Source organism: Mauremys reevesii, linkage group 9 (genome assembly GCF_016161935.1).
Source record: "Mauremys reevesii isolate NIE-2019 linkage group 9, ASM1616193v1, whole genome shotgun sequence".
Classification (NCBI taxonomy): Eukaryota; Metazoa; Chordata; order Testudines; family Geoemydidae; genus Mauremys; species Mauremys reevesii.
In genome coordinates this window covers 63,189,132-63,206,709 of record NC_052631.1, presented here as the reverse complement: position 1 = coordinate 63,206,709, position 17,578 = coordinate 63,189,132, and the positions used below count along the sequence as shown (strand labels likewise).

The 17,578-nt window shown below is 50.9% G+C and overlaps 1 protein-coding gene across 2 annotated transcripts in view; it reads right to left on the bottom strand.

Moving 5' to 3' along the window:
* LOC120371825 (H(+)/Cl(-) exchange transporter 5) overlaps window positions 1–17,091 on the bottom strand; it is a 105,168-nt gene extending 88,077 nt beyond the window's left edge. The window contains exon 1 of one of the 2 annotated variants that reach the window (XM_039488121.1): window positions 16,964–17,091. In XM_039488121.1, the coding sequence (XP_039344055.1) occupies window positions 16,964–16,994 (31 nt within the window). In that variant the 5' untranslated portion in view covers window positions 16,995–17,091. Of the gene's footprint in view, window positions 1–16,458; window positions 16,617–16,963 lie in introns of those variants that run through there. The other variant, XM_039488122.1, reaches the window with a different exon arrangement.
* Window positions 17,092–17,578: the final 487 nt, after the last annotated feature.

Sequence of the window (17,578 nt, the reverse complement as noted above, 5' to 3'; positions counted from 1 at the left end):
CACTCCAGTGCTGCCCCACAACCTGCCGTTTCTACAAAGAGCTGGACGCGATACTTGGGGGTGACCCCACCTCCACTCCGAGGACCACCGTGGACACTTCAGAGCAGGGGGGGAGGAGGAGGAGGAAAGTGAGAGTGAGGGCACTGGGATGGGGGGAGACACCCCGGAGTCCCTGGAGGCATGCAGCCAGGAGCTCTTAAGCCAGGAGGAAGGTAGCCAGTCGCAGCAGCCGGTACTTGGTGGAGGACAAACAGAGGAGTGGGTTCCCGGTAAGGGGCTTTTATTTTCAGGATGGAAATTTTTCGGGAGAGGAGGGAGGGTTAGGGCTGCATGCCTAGATGCGGAATAGCGCATTGATGTGGTCTATCACGTCGCGGTAATCAGCCTCTGTAATCTCTTCGAAAGTCTCATCCAGAGTGTGGGCAATGCGCTTGCGCAGGTTTACTGGGAGAGCCACTGTGGTCCTTGTCCCAGTCAGGCTAACGTGTCCGCATCACTGTGCCGCAAGGGGTGGGGGGACCATTGCTGCACACAGGCAAGCTGCATAGGGGCCAGGGCAGAAGCCGCATTGCAGTAGAAGACCTTCCCATGCTTCCCAGGTGACCCGCAGCAGTGAGATATCTTGCAAGATATACTCCTGTGGAAAATATTGGGATAGTGTTCAGTATAGGTGCCCCCTGCAGCTCTTTGCTCTCCCCAAGGCTCAGAAACCCAGAGGACAGTACAGCCCTGAAACAATCAGTCCCCCTTACTCACCATTTCAGGGCTCCTGTGCATTATGTGCGCTCTCTTTGGGATGGGAAAATCATGCTATTGTGAAAACTGTTAATGTGCCCTCCTTAAGTGCGGGGGAATTACTCTGTCTGGTATAAACAATGCTGCCTATGTTAAGTGTTGCATTTTGCCTTTACAGATGCAACCTCGAGATCTCGGCTGTCCGTGTTATCACCGGCTGAGAGACTACAAAACCTCCGGAAGAAACCGCGAAAAAGCAAAGACGACATGCTGCACGAAGCGATGCACCAATCTCTCACAGAGAATCAAAAAGTGCAGGACTGGAGGGAGAGGGAAAGCAGGATCCACAAGGAAAACACAGCGCACAGGAAGCAAAGCACGGAGCGGCTGGTAAGCATCCTGGAGTGCACCCCTTGTCCAAAGCTCTTTCCCTTGTGCCCCCATGTCAGCTCCAAACTCTCTTCCCCAACATCCGGGTTCTTACTGCCACCAGCTGCCTCCAACACCTGTATGTTCACCAACCAGTCCTGAGAACTACGACCTTTACCCTCTGCACTCAACCCTCATCACCATGCAGCATAGCCATCCTGAAGTGCAGCAGTCATTGCACAGCACTCCAGACAAGACATATGCAAATCTGTGATTGTACAGTTCCCCACCTCACCCCCTTGCCCTTTCAGATTCCAAAAAAGTTGTGTCTTTCAATAAAGTAATTTTCTTTTCAATAAATGAATTTTTGGCTTTGAAAACAGTCTTTATTATTGCATAAAGTTAAAGATACCTTAGCCCAGGAAAGAAACAGGCACCGCAAATCAGCTTAGCAAACACAGATTCCTATTAACATTGTAACCACTGCACTTCACTCCCGTGCAAGGCACCAAACATTACTATTGGTTTTCAGCCTCAAATTCCTCCCTCAAGGAATCCCTAATCCTTGCAGCTCTGTGCTGGGCCTCTCTAGCAGCCCTGCTCTCTGGCTGTGCAAATTCAGCCTCCAGGTGTTGAACCTCAGAGGTCCATGCCTGACTGAATCTTTCACCCTTCCCTTCACAAATATTATGGGAGGTACAGCACGCGGATATAACCACGGGGATGCTGCTTTCCCCCAAGTCCAGCCTCCCATACAGAGATAGTCAGCGCCCCTTTAAACGGCCAAAAGCACACTCCATGGTCATTCGGCACCGGCTCAGCCTGTAGTTGAACCATTTCTTGCTGCTGTCAAGGCTACCTGTGTACAGTTTCATGAGCCACGGCATTAACGGGTAAGCGGGGTCTCCAAGGATCACAATGGGCATTTCGACATCCCCTACTGTGATCTTCTGCTCTGGGAAAAAAGACCCGGCCTGCAGCTTCCTGAACAGGCCAGTGTTCTGAAAGATGCATGCATCATACACCTTTCCAGGCCAGCCTGTGTTAGTGTCAATGAAACGCGTACGGTGATCCACAAGCGCCTGGAGAACCATAGAGAAATACCCCTTCCGATTAACGTACTTCCAATTAACGATGTTAGGTGGGGTGGTGCCAGAATAGGAATATGCATCCCATCTATCGCCCCTCCACAGTTAGGAAAACCCATTTGTGCAAAGCCATCTACAATGTCCTGCACGTTCCCCAGAGTCATGGTTCTTCTTAGCAGGATGCGATTAATGGCCCTGCAAACTTGCATCAACACGATTCCAACGGTTGACTTTCCCACTCCAAACTGGTTCGCGACCGATCAGTAGCTGTCTGGATTTGCCAGCTTCCAGATTGCAATAGCCACCCGCTTCTCCACTGGCAGGGCAGCTCTCAATCTCGTGTCCTTGCGCCACAGGGTGGGGGCAAGCTCCTCACACAGTCCCATGAAAGTGGCCTTTCTCATCCAAAAGTTCTGCAGCCACTGCTCGTCATCCCAGACTTCCATGACGATGTGATCCCACCACTCAGTGCTGGTTTCCCAAGCCCAAAAGCGGAGTTCCACGGTGCTGAACATGTCTGTGAATGCCACAAGCAATTTCGTGTCGTACGCATTACGCGACTCGCTATCATTGTTGGACTCCTCACTGTCACTTTGGATCTTAAGGAATAGCTCAACTGCCAAAAGTGATGTGCTGGCGAGACTCGTCAGCATACTCCTCAGCAGTTCGGGCTCCATTTCCCACAGACCGAAACGGAACACAGAATCGCGCTGCACAGAAACTGTGGAAAGATGGCGCCAAATGTGGACGGAAACACAGGGATTGCTGGGATGTGAAGCGATACATCACAGGGCATTGGGACAGGAACCAGAATGACCCGCACCCTCCGCCCCCTTCCCACAACCAACAGCACCAGAATGGGAAGAGGTGCTCTGTGGGATAGCTGCCCATAATGCACCACTCCCAACACCACTGCAAATGCTGCAAATGTGGCCACACTGCAGCGCTTTCCCTACACAGCTGTACAAAGACAGCTTTAACTCTCAGCGCTGTACAGCTGCAAGTGTAGCCAAACCCTGTCTCATGGACACTGTAATACTACAGTGTCAGGTGGTCTTGTCACCTGATACTAAATATTACCTGGGACTTGTAAAATACCACGGGAAGGGAAGGGGGGTAAAGTTTGGGAAACAAAGGATTCCCACTTTATGTAAATCCTATTTAAGGGTTGGGAGGAAAGCAAACGGGACTCCTCCTCTCCATGGCCTGTCTACCCAAGAAGAAAGACTGCTAGAGGCACCCAAAGGGAAGGCGAGGGAGCGGGAGGAAGGGAAGGGGTCCAGATTGAGACAGGGGTCCAGTCTGAAAAGGAATATAACTGGAACTCGGAACCACAGTAACTTTGCATCCTGCCTAAAAATAACATTTAGGGTGAGAATTTACATCTTGTAACCTGTTTCTTAAATATATTCAGCTTAGCTTGCGTATTTTGCTTTATTTGGTCAGTAATCTGCTTTATGTCATGTCATTTCTTATATTTACTTAAAATTCACCTTTGTTGTTAATAAACTTATTTCTTGTTTACAATATAACCCAGTTTATGTAATTTCTGACTGGGGGGAGGGGGGAGAGGTAAGAAGTTGTGCACATCTCCCTCCACATTGAGGGAGACAGCGAATTTCATAAAACCTTTGGGTTTGTACCTCACGAGAGTGTTGGGGAAAGCCCCTACGGTTGAATCTTTCCAGAGCGGATCTCTGTCTCTCTGTGCAGCTGGGTGTGGCCCTACCCTTGTGTTTGGCTGGAAGAGGCTTGTGAGCCTAACCCAGCAAGGCCAGGTAAAGGGGATCCAAACTGGCAGAATAGGCTGAGTCAGTGGCATCCCAGCACATCAGGTGACAGCCCAAAGGGCCCAAACCTGTCACACACACATTGTATATTATAAACTTTTTGAAGGAGGAACTGTGTCTTGCTATGCATGCCCCTAGACTCAGACAGCAAGAGAGTCAGAATAAGAGAGAACGGCAGCTTCTCTCCGGACGCACAAGGAAAAGAGGAATTGCTTGTTTCCTCCCAACACCTGGATCAGGGGTTAGGAACGGAGACATACCCAGGGGTCAGGAGAGGCCTGGCAAACAAGAGTAGTGTTGCGACAGAGAAAGACCTTCACTAATAGAAAGCAGGAAAATCTAGGGTGGGAACAGAGAAACGGGGAGGAGGGGATGTTGGGGTGATTGGGAAGAGATGACAAGAGACTTGAGGGGTACAAGGGATGGTGAAGGCACATCAATTTGCTGAGATGGAGGAGTTTCCCCAGATAGTTAATGCCTTTGAAATGTCCGTGAAGTACAATCTCCCAATAACTTGCTACAAGTAGTACTTCCAATATGAGACAATAGAAATTAAGTTTGGTAATGGAGAGACAATGGTGGTTTACTAACTTTTTTTATTCCACTACTTTTTGTTATAGGAAATAAGCACACCACTCACTGGCACAGGGGAAAAAATTCCTCGTTTACAATTACATCATCCAATAAGCTTTTTTTTTTTTTTTTTTTTTAATTAAAACTGCCCAGAGAACTGTTCTTGGTTCAATGCTATTCCAGCTCTATCAATTATCTGGGGGGAAAAAAACTACAAAATCATTGCTGGTGAAGTTTGTAAGTAATACAGTTCTACAGAGCAGTCAAAATTGCTTGGAAAACTGGACTCTTCTTAACACCATGTTTTAACACATCCAGATGTACACTGTACAGCTAGAAGCCAAGAACGTAGTTCACGCTTAGTGGAGAGTATTTTGGAAAGCTGAGATTCTGAAGTGAACTTAGGGTCATGGTGGATAAGCAATTCATCACGAGTGTGATGTGGTGGCTATGATATGGTGATTATTTTCGTAACTCAACTATTGCTCAAGCAATAAGAGTATTCATTACACTTATTTACAAACAAAAGATATGTAAATTTTAACTTAGTGAAGTGAGCACTAAAAGTAAGTGGCCACAGGAAGCATAGTAATCTTATGCCCAACCTACCAGGCAGTAGTGCAGGACGTTATAACCAGGGCTTGAAAAATTTGCCAGGTGCTTCCTAGAGAAAGGACTTATTAGCCCAAATGCAGATACAGAAGACTAGGGAGAGGGCATGCTACAACGAGGTACAGGCTCCTTGCCATCAGCTGCTGGGAATTCTACCGGAGAGAACCCTAGATCTGCTTGGGAGCTCCACCAGTAGTAGAATCTAGCTAGTAGACATTTTACCAACCTGAAGCTTCACCCCTCTTTCAATGCTGAAAATGAGAAAAAGCTTTCTGCCTCTTTCACCCCAGCAAGAGCCCCTACCTGCTTTGAAGGGAAGGTCCTCGCCACGAATTGCTACCACTCTCATCTAAATGCATTTACACATTCCATCAGTAAACAAAAGGATCAGTCTACTCTTCATCCTCTACTCCCAGGTCAGTCTATTTTGCTATTTTGTGAAGGTACAGTCAAAGAAATACAGTTTATATTTCAAAAGGTGGTGAGATTTGTGGTGATTCTAATAATTTTCAGGTGAAAGTTCCAGGCATGGGCCAGTTACAGATAAAGCCATCTCATCTGCAAAGAATGGCTGCTGCAGGGATGAAAGCGGGAGGAAAAGAGGTCTCTGCTACGCTACCCCATCCCAGTCTGTTTTTGGGTCCTCCTTCCACTCCTTCTGATGCTGTTGCTCAGAGGTTTCTCAAGGAGAACCAGAATCAGCTGGATGTTCCACTGCTGCCAAAAAGGTTCTGAGAAGTAACAGTAAAATAGATCAGAGTTTTGTTAATTTCACTCTACTTGGCAAAGCTATGAGCAGCAGTAGCAGTACCAGCACTGTGCGCAGACTCAGGAAAACATTGAAATCTCTGTTTATATTTCTTCCATATGTAGGTGAAGATATATGATGATGTTACAGACAATAAGTTGCATACAGAAACACAAGTCAACTACAAAGAGAAAACTCAGTGGAAAATTGTGTAACTTGAAACGTGGCCTGGTATTCACAGATGGGCCAATTTCTTTGTAGCCCTCATAAAAGAGAGTTTTCTGGGTCCAAAATAGTGCATCACCACATGGGTACATTAGGATTCTTTGTTGATATCTATTCCCCGCTTTTCCTTGGACATTGGGCGCTATACAAAAAAGTAGACAAACTGTATTGTAAGTGCTACCTACATTACAACTTTGAAGCACAGCCTGGTGATCATATTTTGCATTAGAATACTAGGTGAAATGCTTTATTCATTTGATATAGCAACAGTCCTGATAAAATCCAAGAAATCTGATTTTCTACTTCACATATTAAGTTACAATTGTAATTTACTGTTCGCTAAAAAGAGGTCAGGAAAGTCCCCGATCTTGCAACAAAAATTCTTGGGTCAGCATCACGTTAAGGAAAGTTTTAAAGATAGGAACTTCAACAGCATAAAATGTCAGATTTTACAGTATCAGTTTCACTTCCTTTTAAAACGACCTCCTCAAATATGCACACTTAAGGGCTTTCAGAGCGTCCCCACTCCCCACTCAAGAGATTATCCCTGATTTTTTGGTACTTGGTCCCATGACATTTGAATTTTGTCCCTGAGTGCTTGCACAGAGATTTGAATTATGTGCTTTGAGATTAGTCAGTGTGCCATGTAAGAAGTTTTATAGCCTTTAACGAGACAGCCACAATATCCAAAGCTTGATGGGTGAACCTTACTCACTCATACCCCCCAAATACTGCTAAGTAAACCAACATCTTTCAACCTAGCTACTACCTACATGCGCCCTTTTCAGAGGGATTTTCTCTTCAGACAGCTGATCTTACAAGACCACCAGTACTACCATTATTGCACATCCATCAGGATCAGAGAAACTGAGAACAGAATGTTCTTCTCTGCTGCTGAGATGCACTCTGACACTGATTTGTAATGCAGGATCAGATGTAAATGTTTACTCTGAAAGTCCACATCACAGGGGGCTGTTTGATCTAATTGTTACTCCAAGTTTTCTAGTCTGACAGCCAGTGTTCACCTGGAACATTTACACTGAAGAGAGGTTAATGTGTAAAAAGGGGCATTTACCACACTTCATTTGCTTCAGGTTCCCCTTCACTCTTATGCTATCACTGTAGCATAAAAATAAAAGTGAACTTCCTTAAAAGAGAACAAGGGGAACTGAAAGGCTTCCGGGATGGGTTTCGGGTAAGGCATTTGCTTATTGGTTAAAACCAAAAACACCAATAAAAGACCCACAATACAAAAAATGAAATTGACGTTTATCCAGTAAACACCAGGAAAAACATCAGAAATGGTTACTTGTATCTAAGGGCTTGTCTACACCGATAGTAATGCGCACTAATGGGTGTGATTTCTGAAGTGCACCAACATTTTGCATATTAACTGTTCCACACAGACCCTGCTGGTGAAACAGAACTACATTAGAGAGCACTCAGGCAAATTAAAGCAATTACTCATTACTGTATATACAAAGAGAAAGCTCCCAAAAAAACCACACCAAAAAAACCCCCACCAAGTTTTGGACATCTACCTAGAACTCAAAAATTGGTAAAAATAACCACCTTTGCCCCACAAAATTAAATATATCCTGAAAAACAGAAGCCCTGGTTATGGGACACAAAGTCTTTCACCTCTAGGTCACTACATGAAATACAACCCAAGTCAATAAGTGAAAATCATTACCTTTTAAAGGATGGTTGATAGCCTTTGTGAATGACTTGATAACATTCAGGAATCAGCCTTAGGCCAAGACTCTACATCACAATTTGTTACCAACAATGTAAGGTCATCCCCACATATGGCCCCTCCAAGTCAGACATGATTCACAATGTGGGGCAGGAGAGATAACACAGAGAGTGGTGGTACTGCTTGTCCTGGTACTCAGGGAATTCTATGTTTTTCCCTTAAGCTCTTTGGCCATCATTTTTCCCCCATGTAGGGCAGTGAAGATTCTTACACTGAAACCACAGTTCTGGAGGTGATTGATTTTATTTTAGGAAAAATAAGCAAGAATAATCAGTGTATATTCACTGGGAGATGGGGGGGGAAAAAGTCACTGTCAGGGTTATAGTCCAAACCTAATGATCAGTTTATATTTTGAAAACTATTTTATCATGTAGAGGTACTGACACTTAAAGCGGAGATTAAGGGTTCAGCTACACAATGGGGTAATTTCTCGGGGGGGGGGGTATGCACTACAAGGGTGTGATTTCTAAAGCATACTGATGTGTTACCTATTAATTGGTCCACATAGACCTTTCTGGTGTGCATTAAAGGTTCCAGAGCACACTTTCACATAGCACTGTTTCAAAAAGCACTATGTGAAAGTGCACTAGGGAACCTGTAATGCACACCAGAAAGGTCTATTCATTGGTCCATGTAAAAAGGTTAGTGTGTTTTAGAAATCATACTCCATAGCATGCACTCCCCCACTATGTAGAGAAGCCCTAAGTGGAGCAGAGAGGGTGATATTTGCCAGGCTTCCAATTGAAATTTAAAATGTGGAGACTATAGAAAAGTCAACTTGTAATAAATTAAAACTGTTTGTATTCCAACAGGGCAAAAAATATCCTGTTTGTTAGTTCCCATTGTGGTAAAGTGCATAAAGCAAGTGTTGATATCAAGCAGTCTGAATTATCAGAGGACAAGAGATTTTTAAACTTTCAGGACACAGCACGTACTTATTCAAAGTCCCATAACAGACTCCTTATCTGATTGACCAACTTTTAACAAAATTTCCTCTGGGAAAAGACTGAATGTGAGAACTTGTATAAAGAAAGTGACCTGTCCCAAAGAGGCGTGTATGTGTTTAAAAAAATCTTTAAAGGGAAGCTCTGTCAAAACTTTAACTGATGAGTCAACATATTACTGTTTAGTTTAACCTTACGTCTTCACCCTGTTATGTAGGCTGAAGTCTTTAATTGCCCTTGTTCCCTGAATAAAGCCTGGCTTAGAAACAGCTTCACTACCTAAAGTTCTACAATAACTTTAAGTACTTGTCTGGGGGTGAAGGAAGGGAAGTATTCAATTTTCACACCACTTATTGTGATGCCAATGCTTAGGCAAGAAGCTAAAAGGAGGAAGTTTTAAATCCTTTCTTGCTACAATCTGTCATCCCACAGCCTGAAGAGGCAAATGGTGAAATATTTAACAGCAAAGGAAAAGCGCGACCTAGAAACTCATTTGTAAACCCATGAAGGGTTTAGCAGCTCAAACTGCATTTTCATAGCAATAAGAGTACATTCTGCAGCCAGCCATACACAAACCTAAAAGTCTTTATGATATCCCTTACTTAAGTCACTTCAGTTTCCTCTGCTAATGCCACCTCTACAGAAGACTTACACACTCTTCAGGGTGCAGAAAAATAAGGAAATCAGGGCTGCTTTAAAAAGAAACATCAATTGAAAGGCTGTTTCCAATTTCAGAGTGGTAGCCGTGTTAATCTGGCATAAGCTTTTGTGGGCTAAAACCCACTTCATCGGATGCATGCAGTGGAAAATACAGTAGGAAGATATATATACACAGAACATGAAAAAAAATGGGTGTTGCCATACCAGCTATAATTAGACTAATCAATTGACAAGAAGGTGTGACTAACAAACTGTTAACTGTTGGAAATGGGCCATCCTGATGATCACTACAAAAAAGTTTTTTTCCCTCCTGCTGATAATAGCCCACCTTAATTGATTAGTCTCATTATAGCTGGTATGGCAACACCCATTTTTTCCATGTTCTCTGTGTATATATTGTTGTCAGACGCTACCGGTGTGGTGCTCTGTTCAATGTTGATATCAATCGGCTGCGTGCGTGTGCTTCCTGTGTGTGCTGTCTCAGCTCTATGCAGATAGCTTACACAGCAGACCCTGAGAGAACCCCCAATGACCACACACTCTAGTAAGGTACGAAGGCACTTCGGCCAGGTTTATTGTCAAACGAAGCACAATGATAGTTCCCTCTAGACTTTACTCTACAGGACATACTACAAATATGTGCCCCCTGGCAATGGACTCAGCTCAGTCAGTGTTAGGACTTTCCACTGCACCCTTGGCTGGGCAAAGACATCCACTCAGGGGTGCATTCTTATACAGAGGTACAAACAAGTTACACATCACTCCTGACGTATTGAGGTACAACCCCTCTACATAGTAAGGGGCCGCCTCTCACTTTGTACATGTTGGTTTGAACAAAACAACTCTATCCATCATATTACCCTTTTGGCCCTGACATTGGGATGGGTCAGCTTGTTCCCTGTTATCTGTGTGGAGTGTACAAGTATGCAAATGTTCTGATATCTGGTGTCCAGTACCTTTTAGTGTAGTAAGAGGAGGCCCTGAGATATAAACCTTGGTATCAGAGGCCCGGTATATCTTCCTACTGTATTTTCCACTGCATTCATCCGATGAAGTGGGTTTTAGCCCACGAAAGCTTATGCCCAAATAAATGTGTTAGTCTTTAAGATGCCACAAGAACTCCTCGTTCTTTTTGCTGTTTCCAATGTTTCATACAAAACCCAGGTCATGTTTGCAAGACAAAGGATCTCTTGCTATATTGCTATCATTGTTCAAAGCACCAGGAATATGGTAGTCTTCTCTACTACTGCCTCTGTTACTGGTTGTTTTATTTTTCTTAAGTTAAAGATGCATAGATAAATGTAACGTGTCTAAGTTACAAATTCATTACATTGTTTAACAAGCTATTGTTCCACACCACTGCATATTATTATATTTATAAACTAATTTACATTCAGTGTAAACTTGTAACCTCTGCTTACCATACAAGCAAATCTACCTTGTCAAAACAAGAACAAAAAATGTGGCTACACATTTAGCTCTCAATAAATGCTAACTGAATCTCAACACACTGTACTTCAAACTCACTCAGGATCCAATACCACAGTGCTTAAAGTACAACTCGCCTTAAATTCCATGAAATATTTGCCAGGGGCTATAAGAGCGGTCCCTTGGTGATGCTTGCACTTGGTAGTAGTGATGCTTGCACTTGGATTTAGCAAACCACGATGCTTTGATGCAACATCAGTAGTACAACTTGCAAATACCAGTTCACAGCACTTCCAAATGCAAGCATCATTACTAGATGTTGAACCCCTGAGTTTTCAGAGCTGCAGCTATTGATTACCAAAGACTTGCTGAAGCACATTGGTGGTTTAGAGTTCTACTTTTACATATGCTGCCAGATTGTCCAACTTAAGTGACTAAAAAGTCTTTTATTTTGCTGGCAAACTCTGCCCTTTCCTTCCAGATGAGGAACTGGTCACAGCTATGTATGTATTTGTCCTCTCTAAACTGAATTATTGCAATTCATCACATCTGAACCTGAACATGAAAACAGCATGAAGGCTCATGCTGGTGCAAATTGCAGCTGTGAGCCTCCTCCAGGATTTAGGCCAGGAGTGTGCAAACTTTTTGGCCCGAGGGCCGCATCTGGGTATAGAAATTGTATGGCGAGCCATGAATGCTCACAGAATTGAGGTTGAGGTGCAGGAAGGGGTGAGGGCTCTGGCTGGGGCCAGAAATGAGGAGTTCAGGATGTGGGAGGGGAATTCAGGCTGGGGCACGGGGGTGGAGAGCTAGGAGGTGGTGAGGACTGCAGCTCGGGGTGCGGGCTCTGGGGTGGGGCTGAGGATGAGGGGCTTAGGGTGCAGGAGGGTGCTCTGGGCTGGGACCGAGGGGTTCAGAAGGCAGGAGAGGGATCAGGGCTGGGGCAGGGGTGTTGGGCACCAGGCAGGGCCGGCTCCAGACCCCAGCGCATCGCGTGGGGCGGCATTTGCCGGCAGGGGCGGCAGGCTGGGCCGGTGGACCTGCCGCAGTCATGCCTGCGGGAGGTCCACCGGAACCCCGGGACGACCGGACCTGCCGCAGGCATGACTGCGGAGGGGGCGCTCCTCCCGCGGCTCCAGTGGACCTCCCGCAGGCACGACTGCGGACGGTTCGCTGGTCCCATGGCTCGGCTGGACCTCCCGCAGGCATGACTGCGGAAGCTCCACTGGAGCCGCCGGACCAGCCAACCGTCCGCAGCTGAGGGAGGTCCAGCCGAGCCACGCGACCAGTGGACCCTCCTCAGTCATGCCCGCGGGAGGTCCGCTGCTCCCGGGGCTCTGGGACGTCTCCTGCGCATGACTGCTTGGGGCGGCTGAATATGTAGAGCCACCCCTGGCACCAGGGTGCGGCTCAGGGGTGCAGGCTCCAGGCAGCGCTTACCTCAAGTGGCTCCTGGAAGCAGCAGTATGTTCCTCACTCCAGATCCTACGCGGAGGCATGGCCAGGCTGCTCTGCTGCACGCTGCCCTGTTCGCAGGCGCCGCCCCTGCAGCTCCCATTGGCCATAGTTCCTGGCCAGTGGGAGCTGCGGGGGCAGCGCTTGGGACAGGGACAGCGTGCAGAGCCCCATGGCTGCCCCTACATGTAGGAGCTGGAGGGGGGACATGCCACTGCTTCCGGGAGCGATGTGGAGCAGCCCCCGACACTGCTCCCCAGCTAGAATGCTGGAGCAAGGCAAGCCCCAAACCCTGCTCCCCAGTGGGAGCTCAACGGCTGGATTAAGACAGCTGGCGGGCCGGATTCAGCCTGCGGGCCATAGTTTGTCCACCCCGATTTAGGCTGTAAACACATCAAGCCTGTGCCTCAGTGCCTCCATGGGGCTCCCACCCAGCCTCTACAGCCTCAGTGGTAACCTTCAAAGAAATTAACGTATTGGGACCCTCTGTATATGAGCCAGACCATTGCAGACCACAAAGCCTTGAAGGCATCTTGAGGCAGCTACGGACAAAGCACTCAGCTGAAGGAATTCAGATGTGAAAAGAGCTTCCAAGGGAGATTAAATGAGTGACTACCTTTAGGAAGGTTTTGCAGTGTTTTCTAGTTGGTAAAGCTCTCCACCAGAACGATATTCATAACTGACTCCCTGCCCTACCTTTTATTTATTTTTTTTTAAATACAGCCCACCAAAAGCTGAGCTTTCTGTGTCCTGAGAAGACTGTAAGACAGAGTCTCCATGAATTCCACAAGGATGTTCACTACTGCTGATCAGTTTCATGTGGCAAGCACACAGTTATTACAGGGATGGGAGCAGGCAGTAAATAACCCTAAGGTATAGGTCTAGGTATGTGTTAAATGAAGGATACTATATTACACTTTGAGACAAATGAAAAAAGGTTTCTTAAATGACCTTTTTGCTGCTTTGCTCAACACCTGACCAAGGAACTTGGGAACCTATCACAAGACTCCATGGTCTCATTTACAGCTAAAACTTTCCATCCTAGAAGCAGTTACCCGGTTCCTGTAAGAATTCACACAAGAGCCACACCTTGTCTGACACACTATATGGAGTCTGAACTGTAAATGCAAAATGTTTCCTACATCCAGACAAACCAGAAAGCTGCTGCAGGTCTTATATTTTTAAGAGGACTTTGAAGTATGTATAAGACAGGCAGGTCCCCAAGCTTTTCAGTGATAGGGACTTTAAGGGGGTTGCCAATATGATCATGAACAAACAGGTAGGTGGTCTGCAAAACAATCTACTTGCCCGTATGTGATCCCATAACAACACTGTGGCAACTACAATGGCTGCTTACATTGGAAAAGAACATTAGGAGAGTGATGCATCCATAGCTGTTTAGTTAACACCCTTTAATGAATAGCCAGCACCATGTGACAAGACAATTTTCCACAGGCCACCACAAAAGGCTCTGCAGAGCACCAGTGTCCATGGTCCACTGTATGGGAACTGCTGGTTTTGCCTCAGGCACCCCACCTGCAGCAGCCTAAGCCAAGCCCCTGTGCAAAGCAGCACCGAAGTTCCCCCCCACACACACACACACACTCCTGCCCCGGGGGGCCCTCTGGCTTCCCCCCCCACACACACACACACTCCTGCCCCGGGGGGCCCTCCGGCTTCCCCACACACACACACACACTCACTCCTGCCCGGGGGGGCCCTCCGGCTTTCCCCCCACACACACACACACACACTCCTGCCCGGGGGGGCCTCCGCTTCCCCGCCCCACACACACACACTCCCTGGGGCCCTCTGGCTCCCCCACACACACACACACACTCCTGCCCCGGGGGGCCCTCCGGCTCCCCCCCCCACACACACACACCTCCCTGCCCGGGGCCTCCGGCTCCCTGCCCCCACACACACACTCCTGCCGGGGGCCTCCGCTTCCTCCCGCCCCACACACCCACTCCGGCCCGGGGGGGCCCTCCGGCTTCCCCCCCCCCGCCCCCACACACACACTCCTGCCCCGGGGGGCCCTCCGGCTCCCCCCCACACACACACACACCTGCCCCGGGGGGGCCCTCCGGCGTCCCCCACCCACACACACACTCCTGCCCCGGGGGGCCCTCCGGCTTCCCCCCCACCAGGGGTGGCTCTAGAGCCCAGCGGGGCAAGCACCCGCCTGGGGCGGCCCTTTCCCAGGGGCGGCAGGCTGGGCGGTGGACCTGCCGCAGTCATGCCTGCGGGAGGTCCACCGGAGCCCCGGGACGACCAGACCTGCCGCAGGCATGACACACACCCGCTGGTCCCGCGGCTCGGCGGGGCCTCCCCCCGGCGTGGCGGCGGCAGCTCAACCGAGCCGGACCAGCACACCGTCCGCAGCTGCGGGAGGTCCAGCTGAGCCGCCACACAGCGGACCCTCCGCAGTCATGCCCGCGGCAGGTCCGCTGCTCCCGCGGCTCGGGGGCGCCTCCCAGGCATGATTGCTTGGGGCGGCCAAATTTGTAGAGCCGCCCCTGCCCCCCCCCCCCACACACACACACACGCCTGCCCCGGGGGGGTCCTCCGGCTCCCCCCACACACACACTCCTGCCCCGGGGGGCCCTCCGGTTCCCCCCCCACACACACACACACACTCCTGCCCCGGGGGGCCCTCCGGCTCCCCACACACACACACACACACTCCTGCCCCGGGGGGGCCCTCCGGCTTCCCCACACACACACACACTCCTGCCCCGGGGGGGCCCTCCGGCTTCCCCCCCCACACACACACACTCTGCCCGGGGCCTCCGGCTTCCCCACACACACACTCCTGCCTCGGGGCCCTCCGGCTTCCCACACACACACACTCCTGCCCTGGGGCCTCCGCTTCCCCACACACACACTCCTGCCCCGGGGGGGGCCTCCGGCTCCCCCCACACACACACACACACTCCTGCCCCGGGGGGGCCCTCCGGCTCCCCCCCCACACACACACACGCCTGCCCGGGGCCTCCGCTCCCCCCACACACACACTCCTGCCCCGGGGGGGCCCTCCGGCTTCCCCCCCACACACACACACTCCTGCCCCGGGGGGGGCCTCCGGCTCCCCCCACACACACACTCCTGCCCCGGAGGGGCCCTCCGGCTCCCCCCACACACACACTCACACTCCTGCCCCGGAGGGGCCCTCCGGCTCCCCCCACACACACACACACGCCTGCCCCGGGGGGGCCCTCCGGCTCCCCCCCCACACACACACACGCCTGCCCCGGGGGGGCCCTCCGGCTCCCCCCACACACACACACCCGCCCTGGGGCCTCCGGCTCCCCCCACACACACACTCCTGCCCTGGGGCCTCCGCTCCCCACACACACACACTCCTGCCCTGGGGCCTCCGGCTCCCCACACACACACTCCCCACTGACTCCTGCCCTGGGGCCTCCGGCTCCCCACTGACTCCTGCCCTGGGGCCTCCGGCTCCCCCACACACACACACACACTCCTGCCCCGGGGGGGCCCTCCGGCTCCCCCCCCACACACACACTCCTGCCCCGGGGGGGCCCTCCGGCTCCCCCCACACACACACACACTCCTGCCCCGGGGGGCCCTCCGGCTCCCCCCCCAAATGACTCCTGCCCCGGGGGGGCCCTCCGGCTCCCCCCACACACACACTCCCCTGCCGCGGGGGGGCCCTCCGGCTTCCCCCCACACACACACACTCCTGCCCCGGGGGGGCCCTCCGGCTCCCCCCACACACACACACACACGCCTGCCCCGGGGGGCCCTCCGGCTCCCCCCCCCCACACACACACGCCTGCCCCGGGGGGCCCTCCGGCTCCCCCCACACACACACTCCTGCCCCGGGGGGGGCCTCCGGCTCCCCCCCCACACACACTCCTGCCCCGGGGGGGGCCTCCGGCTCCCCCCCCACTGACTCCTGCCCCGGGGGGGCCCTCCGGCTCCCCCCACACACACACATTCACTCCTGCCCCGGGCCCCTCCCTGCAATGCCCAGCACCCTGCCGGGGCCAGCGGCCGGTTGGGGTCTCCCCCGGGGCTGCTCGGAGGCCGGGAGCAGCGGGGCGCTCACCTCTCGGGGGACCAGCGGCCCCGCTCCCGGGTGGGCGCGTCTCAGAGGGCCGCCTGGCTCCCCGCAGCGCTGCACCTGAGGGAGGGAGACTCCATTCGCGGCGGGGGTGGGAAGCGGCTCAAGTGACCGTCGCAGCCGCCCCCATCCCGGGCGCTACCACCCACCTTCCCTTCTCAGGAAGCCTGCGCGCTACCGCCAGCTCCCGGGTGGGAAGGGAAGGGCGCTGGCGCAGCAGCAGCGCGCCCCGTGAAGCCGCTGTGCCGCCATCTTTGGTGCTGGCAGGCGCGGCGCCGTGCTTAGGCACCTTGAGCAGCCTGCCCGGTGTATAGCAGAGAGGTCAGCTGTCTGATCCCCATCCCATCCTCTCCTCAAGCATGGGGCAAAGGGTTTGGGGGTGTTATGGACACAGACAAAGGGGGAATAATTGTACTGATCCCCGGGCTCAGGGTGCCCCCCAAACATACCATCCATGTAAATAAAGTGAAATGGTGGGAGAGCAGCTTACCTGAGCTACCAGGGCCCCAACTGTCTTTCATCAGGGATCAGGCCTAGCACAGGGCAGAAGGGGTGGAAGCCAGACCTCACCCAAGTTTCACAGCTGGATTCTAGCTTTATAAAGAGCTAAATCCAGACACACCCACACCCTCCCACACACACCCAACATCTGCATTCTGCTGATGTAGCATAGGTCCATCTCCAGGTTAAATGAGACACTACATCTCACCCGCTGTCCCACCTGTCCACATAGCCCCAGCCTCACCCTACCCTGGAATGGTTAAAAATCAGTCACTCTGCCAGAGTTAGAGATCATACACTCAGGACTGCTGTAACAATTTGTATAGTGAGGGTGCTGAGAGCCACCGAACTAAACTATAAACCCTGTATATAAGGGAAACTACTTCAAGCAGAGGGTGTGGCAGTACCCCCAGCACCCCTAGTTCCAGCACCTATGCATTCACCCCAGTTTCCAGAGAAATTCCACTGTCTCCAGAGCTTCTTCCCAGACACCTGAACTCTCTCAGATTTTCTTTACAGCACTCAGAGTGCTCTGGCATTGCAATAACTACTCACCAGGGCCTCTGAGATTCACTGCCACTCATCCTCCTTTGCATGCTTGGTG